Genomic DNA, 20,168 nt, shown 5'->3' with positions numbered 1-20,168 from the left:
AATCCTTTGTTTACACGTCTTCATTTGTCCATTGACGATTTCTCTCTGAACCTTCTTATTGGCTGCTTGCCCTTTAGGTGCAGGTGGTGTAGTCATGGCATGAAAGAGATTCCGCCTTATACTATCGCGCAGTTATTCAAGCGTTCAAAAAAAGTTGCCTGCTATCACTCACTCTCATCACTGGAGTACTTGTGTGAAGAAACAAACGCATTCAGAAAAGAAATAAGAAAAGACGTTTTTTTTTAAGAAGCATAGTAGAGAATACGTTTATTATCCTAGGCCGCTCATTTTGGCACTAAATACTTTATATGGGAACAAAGAGGGTGTCTTTTATTTAAAGGCAATCGCAGCTTCCGTACAACTAAAGTGACTAGATACAACGGCTACTTGCGTCTTTTTTTTTTAGGGTGGGGGGTGAGGGGGGGGGCTAGGGAATGCCCAGTTTTAACTTCTTAATCACATAATTTCAACTTTTTCTTCAGGCTGCTCAAAAATCAGACAATAATTTACAGTGCATAGTCACAAATGTCGTGTCAGAAAAAAAATTACCTTTATTTGTAAGGAAAAGTCAGAACATCCTGCTGAAAAACTTCTTTCTCCTCCATAATCTCATGCTCGCATGTGCTTTCTACACTAGAAGTGACAATATTATACTTCTTTGCTCTCTTGTGAAGTGATTTAAAAGATATTTCTGGATGCACAATATCATCAAATCATACTAAGAATCGCGCGTTTTTGCTTCTTTCTTTAACAGGCTTGCAGAAGAAAGTTGAGAGCTGCTCCCTGTTAATTTTTTATGTTATGAAGCTTGCAACAAATGGCGGAAAAAGGTTTGAAGCTAGTATAGTATGCCAGAAAAACCTAATGCTTCGCTGCTGCTCCTAAGCAGCATTGGGCTGTACAGGGTTATGCCAAGCCCGTCTTGAGATGTGAACATCAAAGGCAGTTCATACATAGGGGCCTAGAAGTGCCGGAGGCGCAATGAATGCACCGCGAAAGACTGAAACGACCTTCGTACCTAAAATTCCAGGACGACAGACCACTCCCTTTTCGAGCAACCATCGATTACCCCAATGACGATAGATTTTGATATCTCTTCAAACGGCAGTTTTCAATCGTCACCCATGGCATGATCTCTAAGAGGTGATTCCTCACGCAAAATTAATAAATGAATGCATAAACTAAGATATGAACTTAAAATCTAATGGTCTCAAAAGCCGGTCACAAATGCTCTAGTCCTCCAGGTAAGCATGGAGAGGACTTCTTCCATAGCGATGGCACGTGAAGTGCTGTGCAGTTGTATTCTGCACCTATCGCCTCCGGCAGGGAGAAAATTTGTGGTTGTGCTGGTTTTTCTGCGCAACCTTACGCTAACCAGTTCAAAACTTCCGTCGCCTTCTGATACTGGGCCGATTTCATTGCTTCTAAAGGCCCTTAATTACTTCCTAATCCGGGTCTTCCGAGACACGAAATCCTTCCGGAAAGTATTGGGCTTTGAAGTTGTAACTTCTCAATCGCACTTTCCAGCTGTCCCCACAGCCCTGTGCCGCGACCCCGCTCTTGGAAGTCGGGGTGCGCCAATTGTCGCCGACTCCGGAAAGAGTTTCTAATTAGCGAGGCCCTCTGTTCCTGGGAATCGACCAGGGCGTGGAGCTGGGAGTCGGGGCCCTCTACACACGGCATTTAAATGGGTCTTACGCACTCCCCTCGGGGAGAGTGCATTTTTCGGCCTAGTTTACGCTGCACTACTGCTGATTAGGAAGGAACGCGTCGTCTACGTCATCATAGCTAAAGTAGTACATTTTCTCCGGATAACTTGAACATTACCCTACGTACCACAAAGCAAAATATTGTACTTTGCTTCTTTTCAGCACATTGCAGCCTGAACAAATTTCTATTGCCTTGCACTTGCAGAGTTTCTGATATGGTATTTTATTGTATTGTCCGGTACGCCATGGTATATAGTACTGCATGGTATTGCATGGAGTGGTATGGTATGGTATGAAGAGGTATGGCATAGTATGGCATGACATGGGATGGTATGATATATGATATGGTATGGCATGGTATGATATCGTGTGGTATGGTATGGTATGTCATGGCGTTCCATGATAAGGTATGATTTGGTGTGATATTCTATGGCATAGCAGGCATAGTATGGCATGGAATGGTATAGCATGACACGGCATGGCAAGGCACGGTATTGTATTATATGGTGTGGTTTGGTTTGTAGGGCCTTCCCTAACCAAGCCATAACATACAATACCGTGTCCTGCCACACCGTACAATGCTATACCATACCGTGTCATGCCACGCATGCCATATCATAGAATGCCATAGGTATGGTACGCTTTGGCATGTTATGGTATGGCGTGGTATGATATGGCAGAGTAAGGTATGGTTCCCGAAGCGGCAAGCGGCCTTTGTGGAATAGGGGGGGGGGGGGGCTCCAGGTAAATTGAACCATCGGTGGTTGTTTGACATGCACTGACACAACACAGCTCATGGCCGATTTCCGATATAGCCTTAATGAAAATGTGGCTACCACGGCCAGGATTCGAATCCTTTACTTTAGAGCCAAACATCAAACGTGCTTGAGCCAGCAAAAAAAAGGCCATGTATTGGGTGTTCTTTGGCCTTAGATGCCGTTGTGCGAAGAAAACCCAGCAATTGGCCTCCCTGTTTCCTTTCCCTCTCTCTGCACAGTTTACTGCCCAGTCTAGAAGGCACGGTAGGGATGCTGGTCAACGACTCAGCCACTCGAGCTAGGTAGCATGTGAATCCAAAAAAAGCCTCTGCATTGAAGGTCAGGGTGAACGTGAAAGGTGCCAGAGAAGGGTTCTTGTGGATGTATGTTTTCGTTGATTTTGTTATTTGTATTGACCAGTGTCTTAATAATTGGTATTACCAGTTTAGTATCTCTGTCCAAGCATTGCCAAAAGCTTCGAAAGAAAAGAAAGGAAGGCTGGGAGGTTAGCCGAAAATATATATGACAAAACATTTTTTTACCAACTCACCGCCTAAGTGCACAGCATCTAGTCGCACAGGTATACCTGAGCGCATAGTGAATTCCTTCATGGTAGCTACGATGTTCTGCACCAAATGATGATCGAGAAGTCTTCTAGCTGCCAAACGAAACAATGAAACGGGTTCAGCATTTCTGGATGCTTAGGAGCTGCAGTGTTAAATCATTTAGTATAGTCTGCTAGCGACATCAAAACTTCAATCTCATATAGGTATAACTACCCACAAAAATATCTATTTTACACAAAATAAGCTTTAGAAAATTAAAAACCACTAAGAATGGGCCTCATCAAAGAGCGACACAAGATTTACAGAAACATTTTCAGCAGTAGGAGATGCACCGTATAGATAGATTCGAGATCATATCAGAAGAATGGCGTGAGGGGCGAATTGGTGCACGATGAAATGAACGGCGGCGCAACAAGGACATTAACAAGAAAGGGACACCACATGCGCACTACTGCCAACTGTTTATTACATGGAAAGGTGGCATATTTAAACATGCAGCTCAGGCATGACACTCATCGCATTATCGCTCAGAAGCCAACACGTTTAAAAAAGCAGCAACGTCAGGATAACAGACAAGAAACCTTTAACCCCTGCAGAAAAAAACTAAGAGATTCTGATAACAGAAATTAGAGAAAAGCAGAGTCATACATGAGAAACAGAAGCAGTCAGAAACCAAACACCGAAAATAAAAATAAAAAGTGAAACAGTAAAAAACAAATGACAGTCGTAACAAAGGCGGAGTCAAACAGATGAAGCAAAAGCAAGCAGAACCCGAAAAACAACACAAAGGAAGACAAAACCTATAACAAAATTATAAACGCCTAAACAAACAACAGACGGCTGCTAGAATGCAGGGTTGAAAAGATGGACAGTACATGACGTCACAAAAAACTATCAAGAAAGGACACTTCATTTCTACGGAGGAAAACTGAAGAGTCGCTAACACAAGTGCTTCCCTTGTTATTGATCATAAAAGCCTCAAGAATTTCACGTGCCACCAGATCGCGGCTCCTACCCAGAATCCATATTCCGTTAAGCACTGGCTCACATTTGAAATCATTACAATGTATAGGGCGAATTCGCGCATGCGGTGTCCCTTTTTTGTTAGCGCCCTTGTTGCGCCGCCGTTCATTCCTTCGAGATCATATGTCGGGATATCGGGTAGCCTGACTTAACCAAGTTGCTTATAAGCGCGACTGAGTGCGCTCAGGAAACTTCACGTATCAAGCATAAGCCCAGATGAAGACAAGTTTTGTCGAAACGTTGTCGAGCAGCCTGAGGTTTTCCCCTCCATTGTTCACTATGCGTTCGTAAATAAACCATCTGCCAACCCTCTGCCTACTTAAATGAAGACTAGTATAACAGTTTTTTGATAGACAAAAATTATGGCAAATCATACGCACGAAAGAAACCGCATGGCACGATAATTTGTAATCTCAAGATGTGCTGTTCTCGTAATCAGTGCAACTAACATCTATTATATGGCTTGCAAAGTTTAGCAAGTTATTTTCTGACTTCTCAGTTCACTACAAGCACAGTCAGTCCTAGGCAGAGCAACACAGCGTCTGGTGACAGCATCGCTTATTTTCATTGAGTTCTATAATCCAACTATCGACCTCCCTAACCCAAACTTAAAACTTCCCATCAGGACTCAGAAAAGGTTTCCACAAAATTTTTATGTTTAAAAGATCGCTGCCTTGATTACCTCGATAGAAGGTCAGGCACGTGCTGTCTGGAAATGTCGGTGCGTCTTCGCCCCACGTGTTTACGCCAGACTGTTTTGCTGCTTCCATTTCTAGTCACGCTATCTGGCGTGCGTCGGGCACCACCGCGCTTCCACAAACAAGATCGCTGCACAGGCGAGGCGTGTCTGCTTTGACCGACGTACCCGTTCGCATTCTGATGACCACGCTTGGTGGATGCTTTGCAGGCTAGGCGCTGCAGCAAGACTCATTTTCTTTTAGTGAAGTGGTGCTTTTTGCTGCGGCCTCGTTTATGCTCGGAGAGATGCCTGCTTGCGTGGGTGGTACCTGACGAAGGTAGCATTTCTCTCCGGGTAAACTGAACTGCACGGACTCTCATGTCCTCAGAACAAAAGCTTTCTTGGTGCTCTTCATCACATCATTTAAAACAGGAACTTCATTAGTATGTACATTAGACCTCTGATCATTTGTTAAAAGCTCAAGTTTTGCAAATGACGGTAATGCTAGAGTTTAGTTCAAAAGCAATACCATAAATGAGAAGGCGTTTATTTTCATGCTGCCGCCGAGCGGTTTCGATCGTCAGTTGTCACGGACACGACTCAACACGCGCTCGTAATAACGCCCCAGTTATATCTTCCGCTTTCTTGGAAATTGCTCGAAAAAGAAAAAAACAAAGACCTGAAATACACTGGAGAAGAAAGCATGTAAGGTTAAAAAACGATAGGGCAGCCGTCTTGCGTTGTAATTAAGAAATTTCTAGGCGGATGTCGGAAGCGATACGTGAAAATGAGGTTTCCAGCCTTGAGACTGCGAATGAATGAGTCTCCTTACCTTACCAAGCAACCTTTAGCACCACTGCCTGTGTCGCACTGCAGCTCGTAATTCCAAGCTTTGAGCTCACGTGAGCGCAGCAAGCTTGCATAGCCTGTCCATTCCTGGCCGTAATAAACTAGCATTGATATGAGCTTGATGAATCATAGAAAAGAGTAGTGGTATGCGAAAATTCTTGCCAAAACAGCGCGAGTATGAAGTGCAAAAGCAGAGAGTAGTACTCAATGGTTTCTTTGTTTTTCTGTGGCGTTTGCTTGCGCTGCTTAGAATGTTCTCTTTGAGACCAACTATCTGAACTAATATCCTAACTCAGAAGTGACTGTTTCCAGCTTAGACTCTTCGTAACGATTTCCATGGCTGTCTAATGAACATCCTGCGACGCTACTTAGTGGTAGCAAACCTAACGTTATTGATTTGTTTGGCGTATGTTTTCCTTCCTCTTGGAATATTGATTTTTTATGCTGCTTCTAGTTTTCTGGATAGTTGTTTTGTGGCGGGGCAGTTTAGTTTTCTTTTAGACGATCTAAAAGATAGAACGACCGCATTGGCGCGACTACACGTGACTAGTCAGTCCGCACCACGCGCGAACGGCGCACTACTTTGCACCCAAGCACTACTTTGCACGGCTGCGCAGAGAGGGAACCACGAATCAGGGATGCGAGGCTCAGCGAGCCGCCCTTCACTCTCCTTCTATTTTTCCTCCTTGCATTCTTTCGTGTCACGCGATACTGCACAACCGGAAGATCAGGGCCAAGCTCTCAGCAGAAGTAACACTAAATTTTTTTTTTACTACCTATTGCAAGCGAAGATCGTTTGAGCTAAATAACAAACTAAAGCGACGTCTTCTATCCCATCTTTCTGGTTTGGTTTGGTTTATGGGGTTTAACGTCCCAAAGCGACTAAGGCTACGAGAGACGCCGTAGTGGAGGGCTCCGGAAATTTCGACCACCCGGGGTTCTTTAACGTGCACTGACATCGCACAGTACACGGGCCTCTAGAATTTCTCCTCCAAAGAAATTCTAGCCGCCGCGGCCAGGATCGAACCCGCGTCTTTCGGGTCAGCAGCCGAGCGCCATAACCGCTGAGCCACCGCGGCGGCTATCCCATCTTTCTACTGCTGAGACCCAAGTCAAAGAAAAGCAGAACCAATATTTGCTTGCTACATTGACAGCAGGAGAGTGTGCAGTCATAATTATCATTACATTAACGAAAAGAACGACGGAGTTTTATATTGCACAAGGATCGTTAACATATGCATTGCGAATATGATGCCGAGGAGAAATAGTGACAATTTTCAGGAAGAACTAAGAACTCCTAATGATGTAATACTGTTCCCTTTCGCACAGTAAACTGTGCTCCAGGTGAATGACGAGGATAGGTTTTTACTGTGCAAAGGCATCTTTGGCAAAATATAGCCAACCATAAGCTGATTGGTCCCATTGTCTTCGTCACCTGCGTAATATGTTCTCCAAGTACACAGCTGCTTGAACAAAAAGGTAAAATTTTGGTCGACAGAGGATTAACTGCTCATTCAAAAAAAGAAAATGATGGAAAATGTCTCTGAGAAGCGCTACCGCTTTATTATCATCGGTGGCCGCCTGAACACTGCAGTCAAGCCATCCTGATGAGGTTTGGTGAAAGCTTGTGAATCGGCGCACTTAGCTATATGACTGGTGACGGGTTCCACGTGTGCTACCCTGACACATCCCAGCAACTTCTGCGCAGCCACTTGCCGTACAGTTGTGACGACAATCTGTCCTCGTGAGAGGCACCCACGTGCCACAGTTATGTCTTCGCAAGCCGCCAATGCGTGTCTCGGTCTCCGAACGCTTCTGCTCGGCACTTGTCTATGTTAGCCTTCTCCTCTCTCCTCCGTCAATCTCCTTACGTGTGACGTCGTATTTATTGAGCGCGACATCAACAACACGCGCTGCAAGAACACACCGGTAAAAGGCTTATCACGGGCGAAAAAAAAGGAACGCAGCCATGCAAACATGCGCTTTGATGTGATGTTCTCCCACGTCTAATCTTGGGTGCTGACAGATGATCGATTGGACCACACAGCTACGGAGCACTCGACTTGTGACCCACTCTGTCGATATATGACGTACTTCGGCAACGGCTACCCTGGGTCAGAAATTGAAATTTTCGAACTTGTTCATGCCATACATGCAACGCGCTATACACTTTACTGACGACTACGTAACAAATCACTTGACGCAAAAAGCGCTTTGCGGGTAGTGTCATTTGTTTTGTGGTCATCAGTACAGTGCATAGCGCGTTGCACACATGATCTACAATACTTTTGGTTTACCCGTCGCGCGTAAGGAAGGGGCTTGCATATATGGTTACTTTTTAATGCATAGAGTTATCTTTACCTTATACTTCCTACGTGCAATTTTATTCCATCTAAATGATAATAATCTTACATCCCTGCGGCACGAGAAATTTAATAACATTTTAATTGAGTAATGTTAATTCATTCTAAAGCCCATTTTTTTACGCGTCGTTATACGGCCATATTATGTGCAAATTATGACTATTGCGATGGACGTAAACTGGCGCAGATAACGTACTTTAGTATGGTCTTCAATATTTCATAAAGTTCACCGAAATCACCTTAAAAATTTTTGCTGCACCTTTGGATGCCCTGTAAACGGCTCGTAAGCACATTTGCAGAAACCTATTCAACAGAAATAGCCATCATAAGTCGAGCCACACTCAAGCCAGGACTCGGGTGGCAGACATATGGCGTACCCTGCGATGGACAGCGCACCGCATCAAATTGATTTCCAACGACGGTAGCGTGGAGTTATTGGTGCCCTTCTGTTTACGCAGAGCTGAAGCATATAAAAAAAACGGCCGCCCGGTTGGCTCGTAGCGAGAGTGGAAATTTTATTTTCTTTACAATGCAATGTGGTGTGTTTCATATTTACCATCGGGGGCAAAAGTAACAAGCCCCCCCCCCCCCCCCCTCCCCCTTCAAGTTCCGGCCAGCGGCAATTGGCGCACAGGCGTCACCTGACAAAGCACCTGCGGTGTCCAGGCGGGCCCAGTGCGCCGGTCTCGACACCAGACGTGTTTTTCAAGGCGGCGCTCGCATGCAGAATGGCACGGGCCAGAACTTGGAGAGGGGCATGTTACTTTTGCTGCCGATGGTACAATTGATTGACTACAAGACTGTATGCTCAAAATAACATTATAATGCCTCTTATAATTTTTCAACTTATTTTCGATAGACATTCTCACCGAGTCTCTGGCGTTAAGATATTACAGTTGTTCGTAGAGCGCAGACGGATATGTTCCACAAACTGATTCGATCTCTAATCTCCATTTCGTCGAATGCCATTACATTTTCTCGAGTGGTAGGAAACAAATATCATTTTGAAGAAATATGTGACGGGAACGAATTCAGAATTTCTTTCTGGCAGGTTTATTAGACCACTTCCTCAGGCCTTTGTTCTATTTATAATTTTTACCACCATCTTAGAGAGAAGCTGAATTAAAAACGGAATGAAATAAAACGGCAAGCATCGCGCGCAGCTTGGCTTCAAAATGAAGGTAACTTCAAACGGCATACGCGGAAATTTTTTTTTCATTTCTGGTACGCAGAGGGAAGAGCTTCTAGGTTCAAGCACAATGAGCTAGTGAGGTTTCTGTCAGGGCCTGAAAGAGAACCAGCTCGTAAGCGCCCCGGAAAGCTGTTTGCGGCCGTACATTCTGAAATTCTAAGTTTCTTCTCCAAGGATCATCATTAGGGAACTTTTTCTGCCATTACATTATGCGCTCTTGGGGGATTTCTGTACTTTATAGCTCAGTTGTTTTCACTTCCCTAGTTAAGGTCGTCGTTATTTCTTTTCTTTAGATTACCATATCAAATACGGAAAAAGTTCGAATAAAAATTGATGTGTCTAGATTTTAGTTCCCGCAAATGTCCCCACAGAATTTCTTTTGCGGCAGTGCAGCCTAACAAAGTCTAGTCCTTTAACAAGGTAGACAGCAAGTGCATTGCATGTAGAAATAAATCGTTACCTAATTTTGAGTCTTATTTGTATATCGTAGGCTACGTTCGGCGGCCCCGGTGCCTCAGTGGTTATGGTGCTCGGCAGCTGACCCGAAAGAAATGAATTCTGTCGCGGCCGCGGCGGTCGAATTTCGATGGAGGCGAAATTGTAGAGGCACGTCTAGTGTGTGTTCTAAGAGCACGTTAAAAAACCCCAGGTGGTCTAAATTTCCGGTGCCCTTCACTATGGCCCCTCTCATAGCCTGAGTCGCTTTGGGACGTTAAACACCCATAAAGTATAAACTGGTAGCCTACGTTCAGAATGCTTCTCTCCTTAAAATGAGAGCTGCTGCGTTAAACCCGCGAAAACATGCAGACCTCTCGCCGGCACGTGCTGAGATAAATTTAGAAACCACAGGCACTCAAGAAGAAGCTCACTGTAAGCAATCTGGAAACCACAACACAGGCGAACTGAACTTATAGTTCGCACCCACTGAAAATGTTAAAACGCAGATAACCTTGCTTATTTAGGACGAGATTTCAGAGTCTAATTTGCGACGAACATCTACAACTGCATCGCAAGAGATAATTCAGCATTTATATTTATAATTCAGCATTTATATCTCATAAAGAGCTTCGTTTAGATGCAAACAGCTTTCGAGTGAGCATTCAGCACCAATCGGTCTCACAGAATTGCATGCCGCACATATTTTTTCAAGAATACATTGGTACTAATAATGTAGAACAGATCAGCGCATGCAACACCGCACTGGGAGACTTTTCGTATGCCCGAGTACATAATAGGAATCATGAAAGAAAATATACAAGGAAACTGTAAGCGTCGTTATATTTATCGTGCCCTCTAGCATTTAGAATTGAGAAAGGAAGTTAATAGAATCCAGCAAATTGGACGCAGTGTGTCAAGGAGCCGTCCAGATAACGTGCGCTCGAGCAAGATTAAAGCCAGTTTGCGATAAATTCGCACTCTAAAGCCAACCTAGCACAAACATTCTGAGCCGTCGCGGTGGCTCAGTGGTTATGGTCCTCGGTTGCTGACCCGAAAGAGGCGGGTTCGTCCCCGGCCGCGGCGGCTGAATTTCTTTGGAGGAGAAATTCTAGAGGCCCGTGTACTGTGCGATGTCAGTGCACGTTAAAGAACACAAGGTGGTCGAAATTTCTCGAGCCCTCCACTGCGGCGTCTCTCATAGCATTAGTCGCTTTCGGATGTTAAACCCCATAAACCAACCAACCAAACATTCTGCTCTTGCAGGAACACCTATGGCACTGAAAACCATTGGAGCTAAACGCCAACACTATAGCACGCAACGACACATATCAACCAGTTGAGCACTGCGAAACATATGCAATTATTTCTTGTTGGAGCCCCTTAAGACGTTACTGCTGCACCAATTCATGCAATCATGTTGCCTATAGTGTAAAAGCATGTTTATGCAAGAGGTCCTGTGGCACATAGGGGCTTTTATTGCCGATGAACTTCGAGCAAACCAAGTATATACGCAGAAGGAACGCAACCACGGTGCAGACGTTTACCAGCAGAAATTCGTGTCATGAATTGGTCAATACTTCTCTGACTGGAGTCGGAATCGAAAAGTGACATCTATACAGTTTTGTTTTACTATTTAGGTAAGCAGCGAAAAAAATATTCTAGAGCTTTTGTTCAGAAAAAAACAGCATTGCATAACAGTGGCGCCAGCAGTGCAAGCAAAACCAAAAAAGTGGTCACGCGACAGAAAGTGCGGAGTTCATTTGATGGCGCAGCATTCTACATGCCTCTTGGAAAGCATACTGAAAAAAAGACATAGTGAACCTAAATTGAATCGAAGATATTGTTGGCGGTCAATTTTGCGTCAGCTTACAGTCGATGACATTTTGCAAACTGCGCTCACAATCTTGCAACACCTTGCGCCAGAAGTAGCTTTCGTGTAAAGCTGCAAATAGCATCTGTCCAACGAAACGTGGGCGCTCCCTGAGTATGGCTCTGTACTGCTGAGCGTACGTACGGAGATGAAATCCGAGTGCTGCTGCTGCTGCAATGCGCGACAGGGTGAAGTCATTGAACTCCCTGCGTTGAAATGTTTACGCTGCGTAATGGACTACGCGTTGCGAAACTGAGTCCATTTTTTCCAGAAGTGTAATGCGCCGTATAGCTCCAGCTATATTTCACGTCACTGCAAAATTGAATTTGAAACGAAGATTTTTTTAGCTCAGTTCATGTATCCTGCAGCGCCCAGGACGCGCTGAGTGTTCACTTGATTTAAAAGTGGGATTTTATTTCGGGATCTAAATATGACATGAGGAAGAAAATCCAAGCGAAGAAAAAAGGTTGCAACTTTTTCCCAGTCTGGCAAACAAAGAAAATGAGATATCACGCTAGTAATCCTTCTTACGTTTAGCCGTCAACTTTTTCTTTGTAACGGTAAAATGATTTTAATTTTTTCCCAGTCGTAGTTCTCCTGGAAATTAACCTATTAATTGTTTCCAGTAATAAACTGCACCACTATCTTCCACGCGCAATGAGAGCTGTTTCTGTGCACGTTAAACAATTTATATCTTCAGCCAGGAGCGGAACGAAAGCGAGCCATTTGTATAAAAATAGAGTTCGCTTTATGTATACTTAAGATTTCTTTTTAATGACAGGTTTCGTGCAAATACTCAACAGTACTGCCGCTTATGGCCTTTTCACCTAGATAAGCTTTTTTTGGTGCCAGTTGAAACAGCAGAAATATAAGAGTGTCAGGAATACGTAGTTATTGAATTTTAAAATATTTCATTTAATGGGTCTCAAATTCGAAAAAAAGCCGCTCAAAGGAAAATGTGTGCGTGGAGTAAAAGAAGCTGTCTTGAATCACCTTTGTTTTTTGTTTGATTATAGAGGAGAACATTTTGGTTTTCCTTGAACACCAAGAAAATCTTCAGAACTTGTAACTTCAAGCTGCCTTCCTAATGAGTTATGCCGCTTTTAAACCTAAGGTACACAACTTCATTTCAAGAAGTTAATTTTGTGCGCAGATATCTAAACCGGGGCAGTCGACTAGTGAGTAACGTAGAACACTAGGATGACAATGTGAAGGCAGATTTCAAACAGCTCTTTTGAGCGTGTATGAAGAATACTATTATTCATATCAAAGTGCCTATTTTAGATTGCCGGAAAGTTACCTTCGAAATATGCGGACATGCTTGCGCCCATTACGAGAAAAATAGTGCAGTAGAATGACTCCGAAAGACGTACCGCAATGAGCGATGAAGACCTAGCGAGTGCAAGACAAGAATATATTGGAGCAGTGCTTTGCTCTTTTTTTTTTGTTCCTTTCTCCAAGCTTATTAAAAAGCAATATCACTGAGTGAGATTAACCGGTTTCAGGCCACCAGCGAGTTCCAAGCATTGGCAGAAATCCTCTTCACACTTTTCTTGTGGCGTAAATTTGGTTGAGGCGCCTTGAGGTGCTAGAAAAATCACAACTCAAACGAAAAAAAAAACAACGCATGCATCACTCATTATATAGACGTTAAGAAATTGTGCAAACACGAGGTGGGTATTTTTTAGACACCGTATATGAAACAATAAGAGGAGAATGGCCCAAAAGACAAACCATTAGCAGTACCGTTTCTGTATACTCACGAATAAATTGCCATTTACTCAGTTTTTTCCATTTCACCGTTGCTTACGTCCAGTGCTTTTATCGTGACGAATCAGTCAGTTACCCTTAAATATAAAGGAGAGATAGCTGGCTGACAAAGCTTAATTCTTTATTTCCGCATCTGTTGGGCAACCCCAGAAAGTATTAAGATAATCACACACCTACATAGAAATGTTCGCAGTTTGCTCATAGAACAAATATCTGCTGCACTTTTCCTATTCCTTAATTTTGAGTTTGAGAGCGCAAACGCAAACATATAGCCGTCTTTGTACATAAATATTTTTTGCTTTCAACTCAACAACTTTGCTCTGTTGGGTGCAGAAAGATTCACACAGATTTTTTTGAGGGGCGAAAAACCGCTAGTGACAAGAGATAAAGAACGACCTGATAATCTGCGTTTTATTAATGTACTCCATTTAAATAACTCCGCAAAACTTGGTTGAAAAAATATGAAAATTTATGAAATGTTCATGTTAAAATATTCGACAACACAGACTATATCGCGTTATTTTTACTCCTCTCCCCTCCTTTTTCACTCCTTCCACCTTCTCTCAAAGGCCCGATGCCCATCAGCAACTTCCCGTTCCGCCATGGACTACGGCGTCTGCATCACCCCAGGCTCGACCAGTCTATCGACGCCATCATCTACGTCACAGTGAGAATGCACGCTACTTTCTTTTTGATAAAGAACGAAATTTGTACCATGCCGTACGATCCTTCTCTTCATATTTCATGTATTTACGAACTTTTAACATCCGTTTTCTTATCTCGGTCGCTTGACTGACTGCCAAGCAGATGCAACTGTATAACAATGTGATGAAGAAGCGGGCAGAGCATATGCTTTCACGTGAAAGATTGGGCGGTCTTTACAGATGATCATGAGCTTTATACATCGTTATATTGCATGTGTGCATAGGTTTACGTCTTGAATTGGGCTGGTAATCGGTGAATACCTGTACCTGTTACCATTCTCTCCAAGTACGGTTTATCCGGCACACTACTGCCCCTTGTAGTTCTCTGAAATTTCGAGCAGTTGTTGTTTTCAACTGCAGATTCGAAAAACGCGAAACATCGCTTTTATGGTGTCTTATCTGGATACTAGTTCTGACCTTGTCTAGCTCTGTTCACTGACATATAATGAATGCCGAATTGAAAGAATAACTTTTTTTGTTTGTTGGAAGAGAATACGCGCTACCTAGTTAATCGTGGCGATGGCATTTGAGTTTCCTTCATTCCTGTGTGTGTTTAAGGCATCATACAAGTCAGGCATGTTTATGGAAGGGAGCGGACAGAATACTTTGACGGCTCAAAGCACCTAAAAAGAAAACAAGCCTCTGAGAAATATTTCATCCTTTGAGAACGACGTAAGTGAAAGTTCTGATTCCTGCAAGCATTTAATAAAGTTTTATTTCTTATTTCTTTTGACCACGTCGAAAGTGCTCACAACTGCAGTTTATTGCAAACTTTCATTGCTAACAACGGTTGTCCTAGAGTTTCTTTACCAAACTGCGAAGGAGTCTCCTTATTAAAAGGAGTTTATGGACTTCCAGTTATAGCTCTTATAGTATTCATGTGGCTCGAACCCCTGTAGCATGGGCACTTTAGCGGTCACTAGTGAACACTTAAACCAGCCCGTACTTTTATGTTTCGCTCCTTGCAATACGAGGTTCTATCGTCTGATTAACGGATGTGTTTCACCAATGAGGTTTTTTAAAGCCTATAATGAATACAGGGCTTTGGTTCCTTCACACAGCTATCACTCAACATCGGGCAGGCTGATAACCAATCAATTACGCCACCAGCTGCAGGCACGCGACGTCGACAACTAGTAGCTGAAGGGCCGACGTGCGAGTTAGAAAACGTTTCAGGTCATTCGGATGTCACCCGGGAGAACATCTGTCAGCATGCTGTACTACACAGCAGAAAGAGAAAAAGCAAGAAGGAACATGGGGAAATTTCGGAGGAGCGTGTTGACATTATGTTATAATGAGGTTCGGGAGCACTATGAAAAGCAAGGCAATTCACATGCACACACAATTCTCATAAATTTTTGAAAAACAGGTGTTGAGGCCGAACCCGACTTTGGTTTTAGATTGGCGTAGGTGTTGAACTAGGAACTAATCATTTAAGCGTATTATTGATTATAAGTCTATCTACAAATGGTATAGACTGATTCAGAGTGCCTATGATAAAAATGGCCACCTTCTGCCCATGTCTAGTAATGAAAAGAGTGCTGCACATTGATTACCCATGCGAACTTATGAATACCAGGGTTTCGGCACGAAATGTTTAAGATGAGCCACAAGCAGGCACCCAACGACCGAACTCTTGTACGGCGTTTAAAAGCGGCCTCTAATGCGTGTACTCTTACCCAAGATGGAGTCCAGAACCTCCCAGGGCGTTTCCTGCCGCACACACCTAGCGGTCTTCCTCTTCTTCGCTCGCTTGGCAGTGGAGACGATGCGAAAGATTTGGCACAGTGTACACGGCCTGCTACGTTACCAGCAACCATAATAGGGGTGGTCTATGGTTTCTCGCCTGTCTTCTTATTCATTTTGTTATTGACAATGTCATTGTAATTATTGACATTTTATTAACGACACTGTCATTACAGAAGTTGAAACAAACAGAAAAGAAGCAATTCCAATCAATCTAATAAGGGCAAGTGCGCAATGCATATAAACATACTGATTACAAGGGACAATAAAAATCTATGCAGTGCGTGCCATATAATTTAGTACAAAAAGAAACAGCGGCAAAGAGAAGCCCATTTCAGGACATGTTTGAAGGAGCGACCCACAGGTATTGCTTGCTAGCATCACTCAGCGCAAGCCGTCCTCTTTTTGCGTGTCTGTCAGGTGGTGTTCGTGCTCTTTGCCGCCATCATTCTGCTCCTGGTCAGCACAAATTGCCGGCGGCTACATGCGACGGCGACACCAGAGTCTCCGCAAGGCCCCGGCAAGGAGCAACAAACGATAGTCCATTTCAAGCAGAGCAAGGCACAGGTCTGCACCGAGACGCTGCCGCTGGACATCGTTTGAGCACAAGAAGGCTGCCGCAACGCTGACTCCATGGTGAGTGCTCACTACTGAAGACCTAGAGGCGTGGACTATACTGGTGAACAGCGCAAAAAGGCGGGACAACCACAAGACAAGCGCTGACTATCAACTGGGTTTATTGAAGGACGGAAGGGTATATAAACGAAAAAACACACAAAGAAGTAAGAAGATAGTGTGAAAATGGCCGTGAAAATCAAAAACTTATGTAACTTGTTGTCCCGCCTTTCTGCGCTGTTCACCTGTATGAATGCATACCAACTCGCCCAGATCTCAGCTTTACTAAAGGCGTGGACTACTTTACCCGTAGCTAGACTTCATCATGCCAAATAGTAGTTAGACAGCTTCGCACGTGTGTTCATAAGCAGAGTCTCATGCATTGCAGCTGATGAGTTATGGCAATCACGGTTTAGCTAGTGTCACAACTGCTTTTTGGCTATTTTTCATGCCTCAATGTAATCACAGACGCTAAGAAAGGAATCAGCGATGCTCAAGAACGGTATAATTAATACTTATGCATTTAACACATATGAGTAAAGGCATGTGTGTTATATTTTAGTGGCAAGATAAGGCTTCTCCAGATTAGGACGCAATGACTCCTTACAATGAATTCAAGCTAAGATCGATGGCAAGGAATGTTGTTATTTGCAAACTCTCTCTGCACCGCCGAACGTAGAATGATTTTTACAGGAATTAATTTTTAGATATGTATGAGAGATAGAAGCGAAAACTCTGCGGGGGAGGGGGGGGGGTTAGGGTTTTTTGGCATTAGGTGAGCTCCCCAAACAGTGTGCAAGAGCTCAGTCCTAAAACTACGAATGCTTTGCGACAACTGCTTTCATGCGCTAAATCCCGGACATTTTAACTCAACACCGAAGGGCTCCAGTGCAGCATTCGAACTTGCCCAAGAACGCTTGAGTTATCAAAGTATAAAAAGACAAATACAAGCAACATGTTAATGAACATGAGCGCTTTTGCTCTCCCCCTTATCTCTTAGCTCTTTAAGCGACATCCAAAGCTGTCAAGGAGTCGTCTTAGAGATTGCAGCAAGGCACCTTCCAACGTTCTTTGTCCTAACGTGTTGCCAACGAAGCGCTAATTAGATTCACGGAAGAAACCGCTGTGCTCGAGAAACTCTTTGACAGAACACTTTCTAAGTGCGCCCCACAACCTTCTTATTGCCGCTGCGAGTGGCCCAGACTACGATGTGTTTCCGGAGCGTCTGTTGCCCCGCTAAGCACTTTCTAAGCACAGACGCCCTCTTTAGCCCAAGTGCTTTCTCCCAAGTGTGTTGGCTGCCCCTCAGCAAGAGCCATTATAAAAGTGGGCCGCCGCGCCTACGTCTCCGGCGCTAATGGATGTCAAGATTTGCTGCGCTCACCCTTCCTTCCACATTCTTTGTTTGCCCCGCCCAGGTGGAGGAAGACGGTAACGAACGATCCGGCCGTCAGGAACCTGTGGGCCTGAATGTTTCATGGACCTTCAACAAGCAAGCTCGGAGCCTCGGTTAAATTGCCACTAGAGCAGTCCTGGAAAAGAGCGTGTGAAATGAAAGTTGTCGAGTTCCTTGCAAGCTGCTCGGTCATCCTTTACGGAATGTTCTTTGACGGCGACATTTAGTGAGAGCAAATTTGTTTGCTGACTGGCCACGTGGCAAGCGTTGGTTTTTTGCAGTTCGTTCGAGCTTTTGAAAAGTGGTCGAGTTCATTTTCTTTATTTTCCTCCAGAGGATGTAAGAAGAACGTGCCGAAAGAATGTACAGATTAACGTCACTGATAAAAAACACTCCGCGGCTCATTTTAAGACGGTACAGTTATGCCACAAGTGGCGCACGCGAGCGTTTTACAAGCACACTTACTACACAAGCCTTCTTTTAAAAACTTCCTTGAAGGAGGAATTCCATGCCAAAACATGGTTGAAATTGGCAGGAAATAGCCGATAATTTAGTGGATTCTTTTTGTTAGCGGTTTCTAAAACAGAGACACTACATACAAGACAACATACAAAGGAAATGAAAAGCTAAGGAAGTTAAGCCGTCATTAAAATGAAGAAGTCGCGTTGCACCAAGAAACACCAAACTAAATTAGTCACTAGCAAAGCGGGAGTTGTGTACACCAATCCATTTGCAAAGTTTTTTATTGACCAAAGGGGAAGGTGTGTAAAGAAACGGATGAGAGCATCGATGGGATGTTCCTTCACTGGCCGGAGGCGGGGAATTTATGAACCATTGTAAACGATGGGAAGAAGATTTGGCGGTACACGACAGTACGTTGTGATGTACGTAGGCGCACAGCAAAAGGAAAGGGACATATTGATGCTTTTGAAAGTCACAAGGCAGGCAACTTGTTAGCACTCCTCCCTGACATTGGCAGTGAGAGAAATCGATTATCTGCGCTATCGCTTGCCACGCCGGCGGCGGGACATAGGACTTAGACTTGTGAGTGACGAGGCACCTGCATGTGCTCAATGAAAGCTACATTCAACCCGGGGTCCCTCTTGCGTTGTCTTAGATGTAGCGTCTGTGTTTTAAAAACCACCAAAACATGAACCCATTACCAACTAGCCCAACTTAACGTCTCAAAGAAATTTAATTGTCGGAATCAATACACATTGCGCTACAATTTTTGTGGGCCTTTAAAGCAATCACTATTGCGGGGAGAGAAGCTGCCACTCCGTCTTTCGATCTAAATCCACACGTAATACAACATAGTGCCCCGCGTTTGTTATACAAATCCTGCACTGAGCATTGGCTTCCCTATAAATACAATTTTTTAAAGAATGAAAGCAACTTGCTCTCATCTCCTCTTGGGATTCGCACTGAACAACAGTTCTGCGCCAGGGGTGCGTAGTTATCGTGGCTGTATCGGACGAAGAAAATTTGTGTTCAAGTGTGCTAATGCTTTCTTTCAATAAGAAGAGGTGAAATTTTAAACAAACCGCACGTATTAAGCACTCCTTTCACTGGTGTGTGCATCTTTGCGGCTAGTAACGGAATTTTAACAAAATTTGGTTAAAAGCCTAACTGTCGTCGAAGCCGAAATGTGAGCAGGCGCAATTTGGCCTGTGTCGAACCATGTATAAAAAACTTTTATTTCTTGACAAAGCCTGTAGGTTCTAAAGCTCTTTGAATGATTACACGTGTTGCGTTTCGTGCTCTGTTTAATCATCTTCATTCAAAATTTGACATGCCGATCATTATCATGTTTCAAGAAAAGATTCTGGTTTGGTTTGGTTTATAGGGTTTAACGTCCCAAAGCGACTGAGGCTATGAGAGACGCCGTAGTGAAGGGCTCCGGAAATTTCGACCACCTGGGGTTCTTTAACGTGCACTGACATCGCACAGTACACGGGCCTCTAGAATTTCTCCTCCAAAGAAATTCCAGCCGCCGCGGCGAAAGAAAAGATTCTGTAATGTTTTGTCGCCTATAGATTATGCGGGGAAGACTGCATTTTGGAGAATGTAAAGCAAATGGCTCAGAGCGCTAAGAACAGTTTTTTCAAAGAGGAAAACAGAATTTACTGACAATAACATAGAAGTAGGAGATAGCTATAAATTTTTGTGAGCAGCAGTGACCATTTTTTACTTAGCAGTCCAGCTGTTCATTACAATACGCTGTTTAAACATGAAGTTTCGTGTGTTGGAATGTATCTATTTGTACAGCCATGCTCGTTATGTCTCAGCTTAGTAGAGGACAATTTAACGATTTCTTTGTTTCATGCCTCATCACCTAGATAAGAGAGGATATTTAACAATGTTGCGAGAAAAACGAAAAATGATGAAGCCTCACAAAGCGACGCAGCAATAAGAGTGCTATACTTGCTTTGTAGAACATATCATGCAGCAACAGACCTAACCGAAGTATCCATTTGCTTTCTTTATGGG

The 20,168-nt window shown here is 43.7% G+C and overlaps 1 protein-coding gene across 1 annotated transcript in view; it reads left to right on the top strand.

Annotated features, from left to right (window-relative positions):
- The window catches only part of LOC149331138 (uncharacterized), a 31,946-nt gene extending 12,446 nt beyond the window's left edge, over positions 1–19,500 (top strand). The window contains exons 2-4 of the mRNA XM_089555402.1: positions 13,787–13,884; positions 16,088–16,303; positions 17,701–19,500. Of these exons, the coding sequence (XP_089411528.1) occupies positions 13,792–13,884; positions 16,088–16,270 (276 nt within the window). The 5' untranslated portion in view covers positions 13,787–13,791 and the 3' untranslated portion in view covers positions 16,271–16,303; positions 17,701–19,500. The remainder of the gene's footprint in view (positions 1–13,786; positions 13,885–16,087; positions 16,304–17,700) is intronic.
- The last annotated feature ends 668 nt before the right edge of the window (positions 19,501–20,168 follow it).

This window comes from Amblyomma mixtum, chromosome 8, assembly GCF_055824585.1.
Source record: "Amblyomma mixtum isolate Tamu chromosome 8, ASM5582458v1, whole genome shotgun sequence".
In the NCBI taxonomy this organism is placed as follows: Eukaryota; Metazoa; Arthropoda; class Arachnida; order Ixodida; family Ixodidae; genus Amblyomma; species Amblyomma mixtum.
This window is presented reverse-complemented; position numbering and strand designations above follow the sequence as displayed.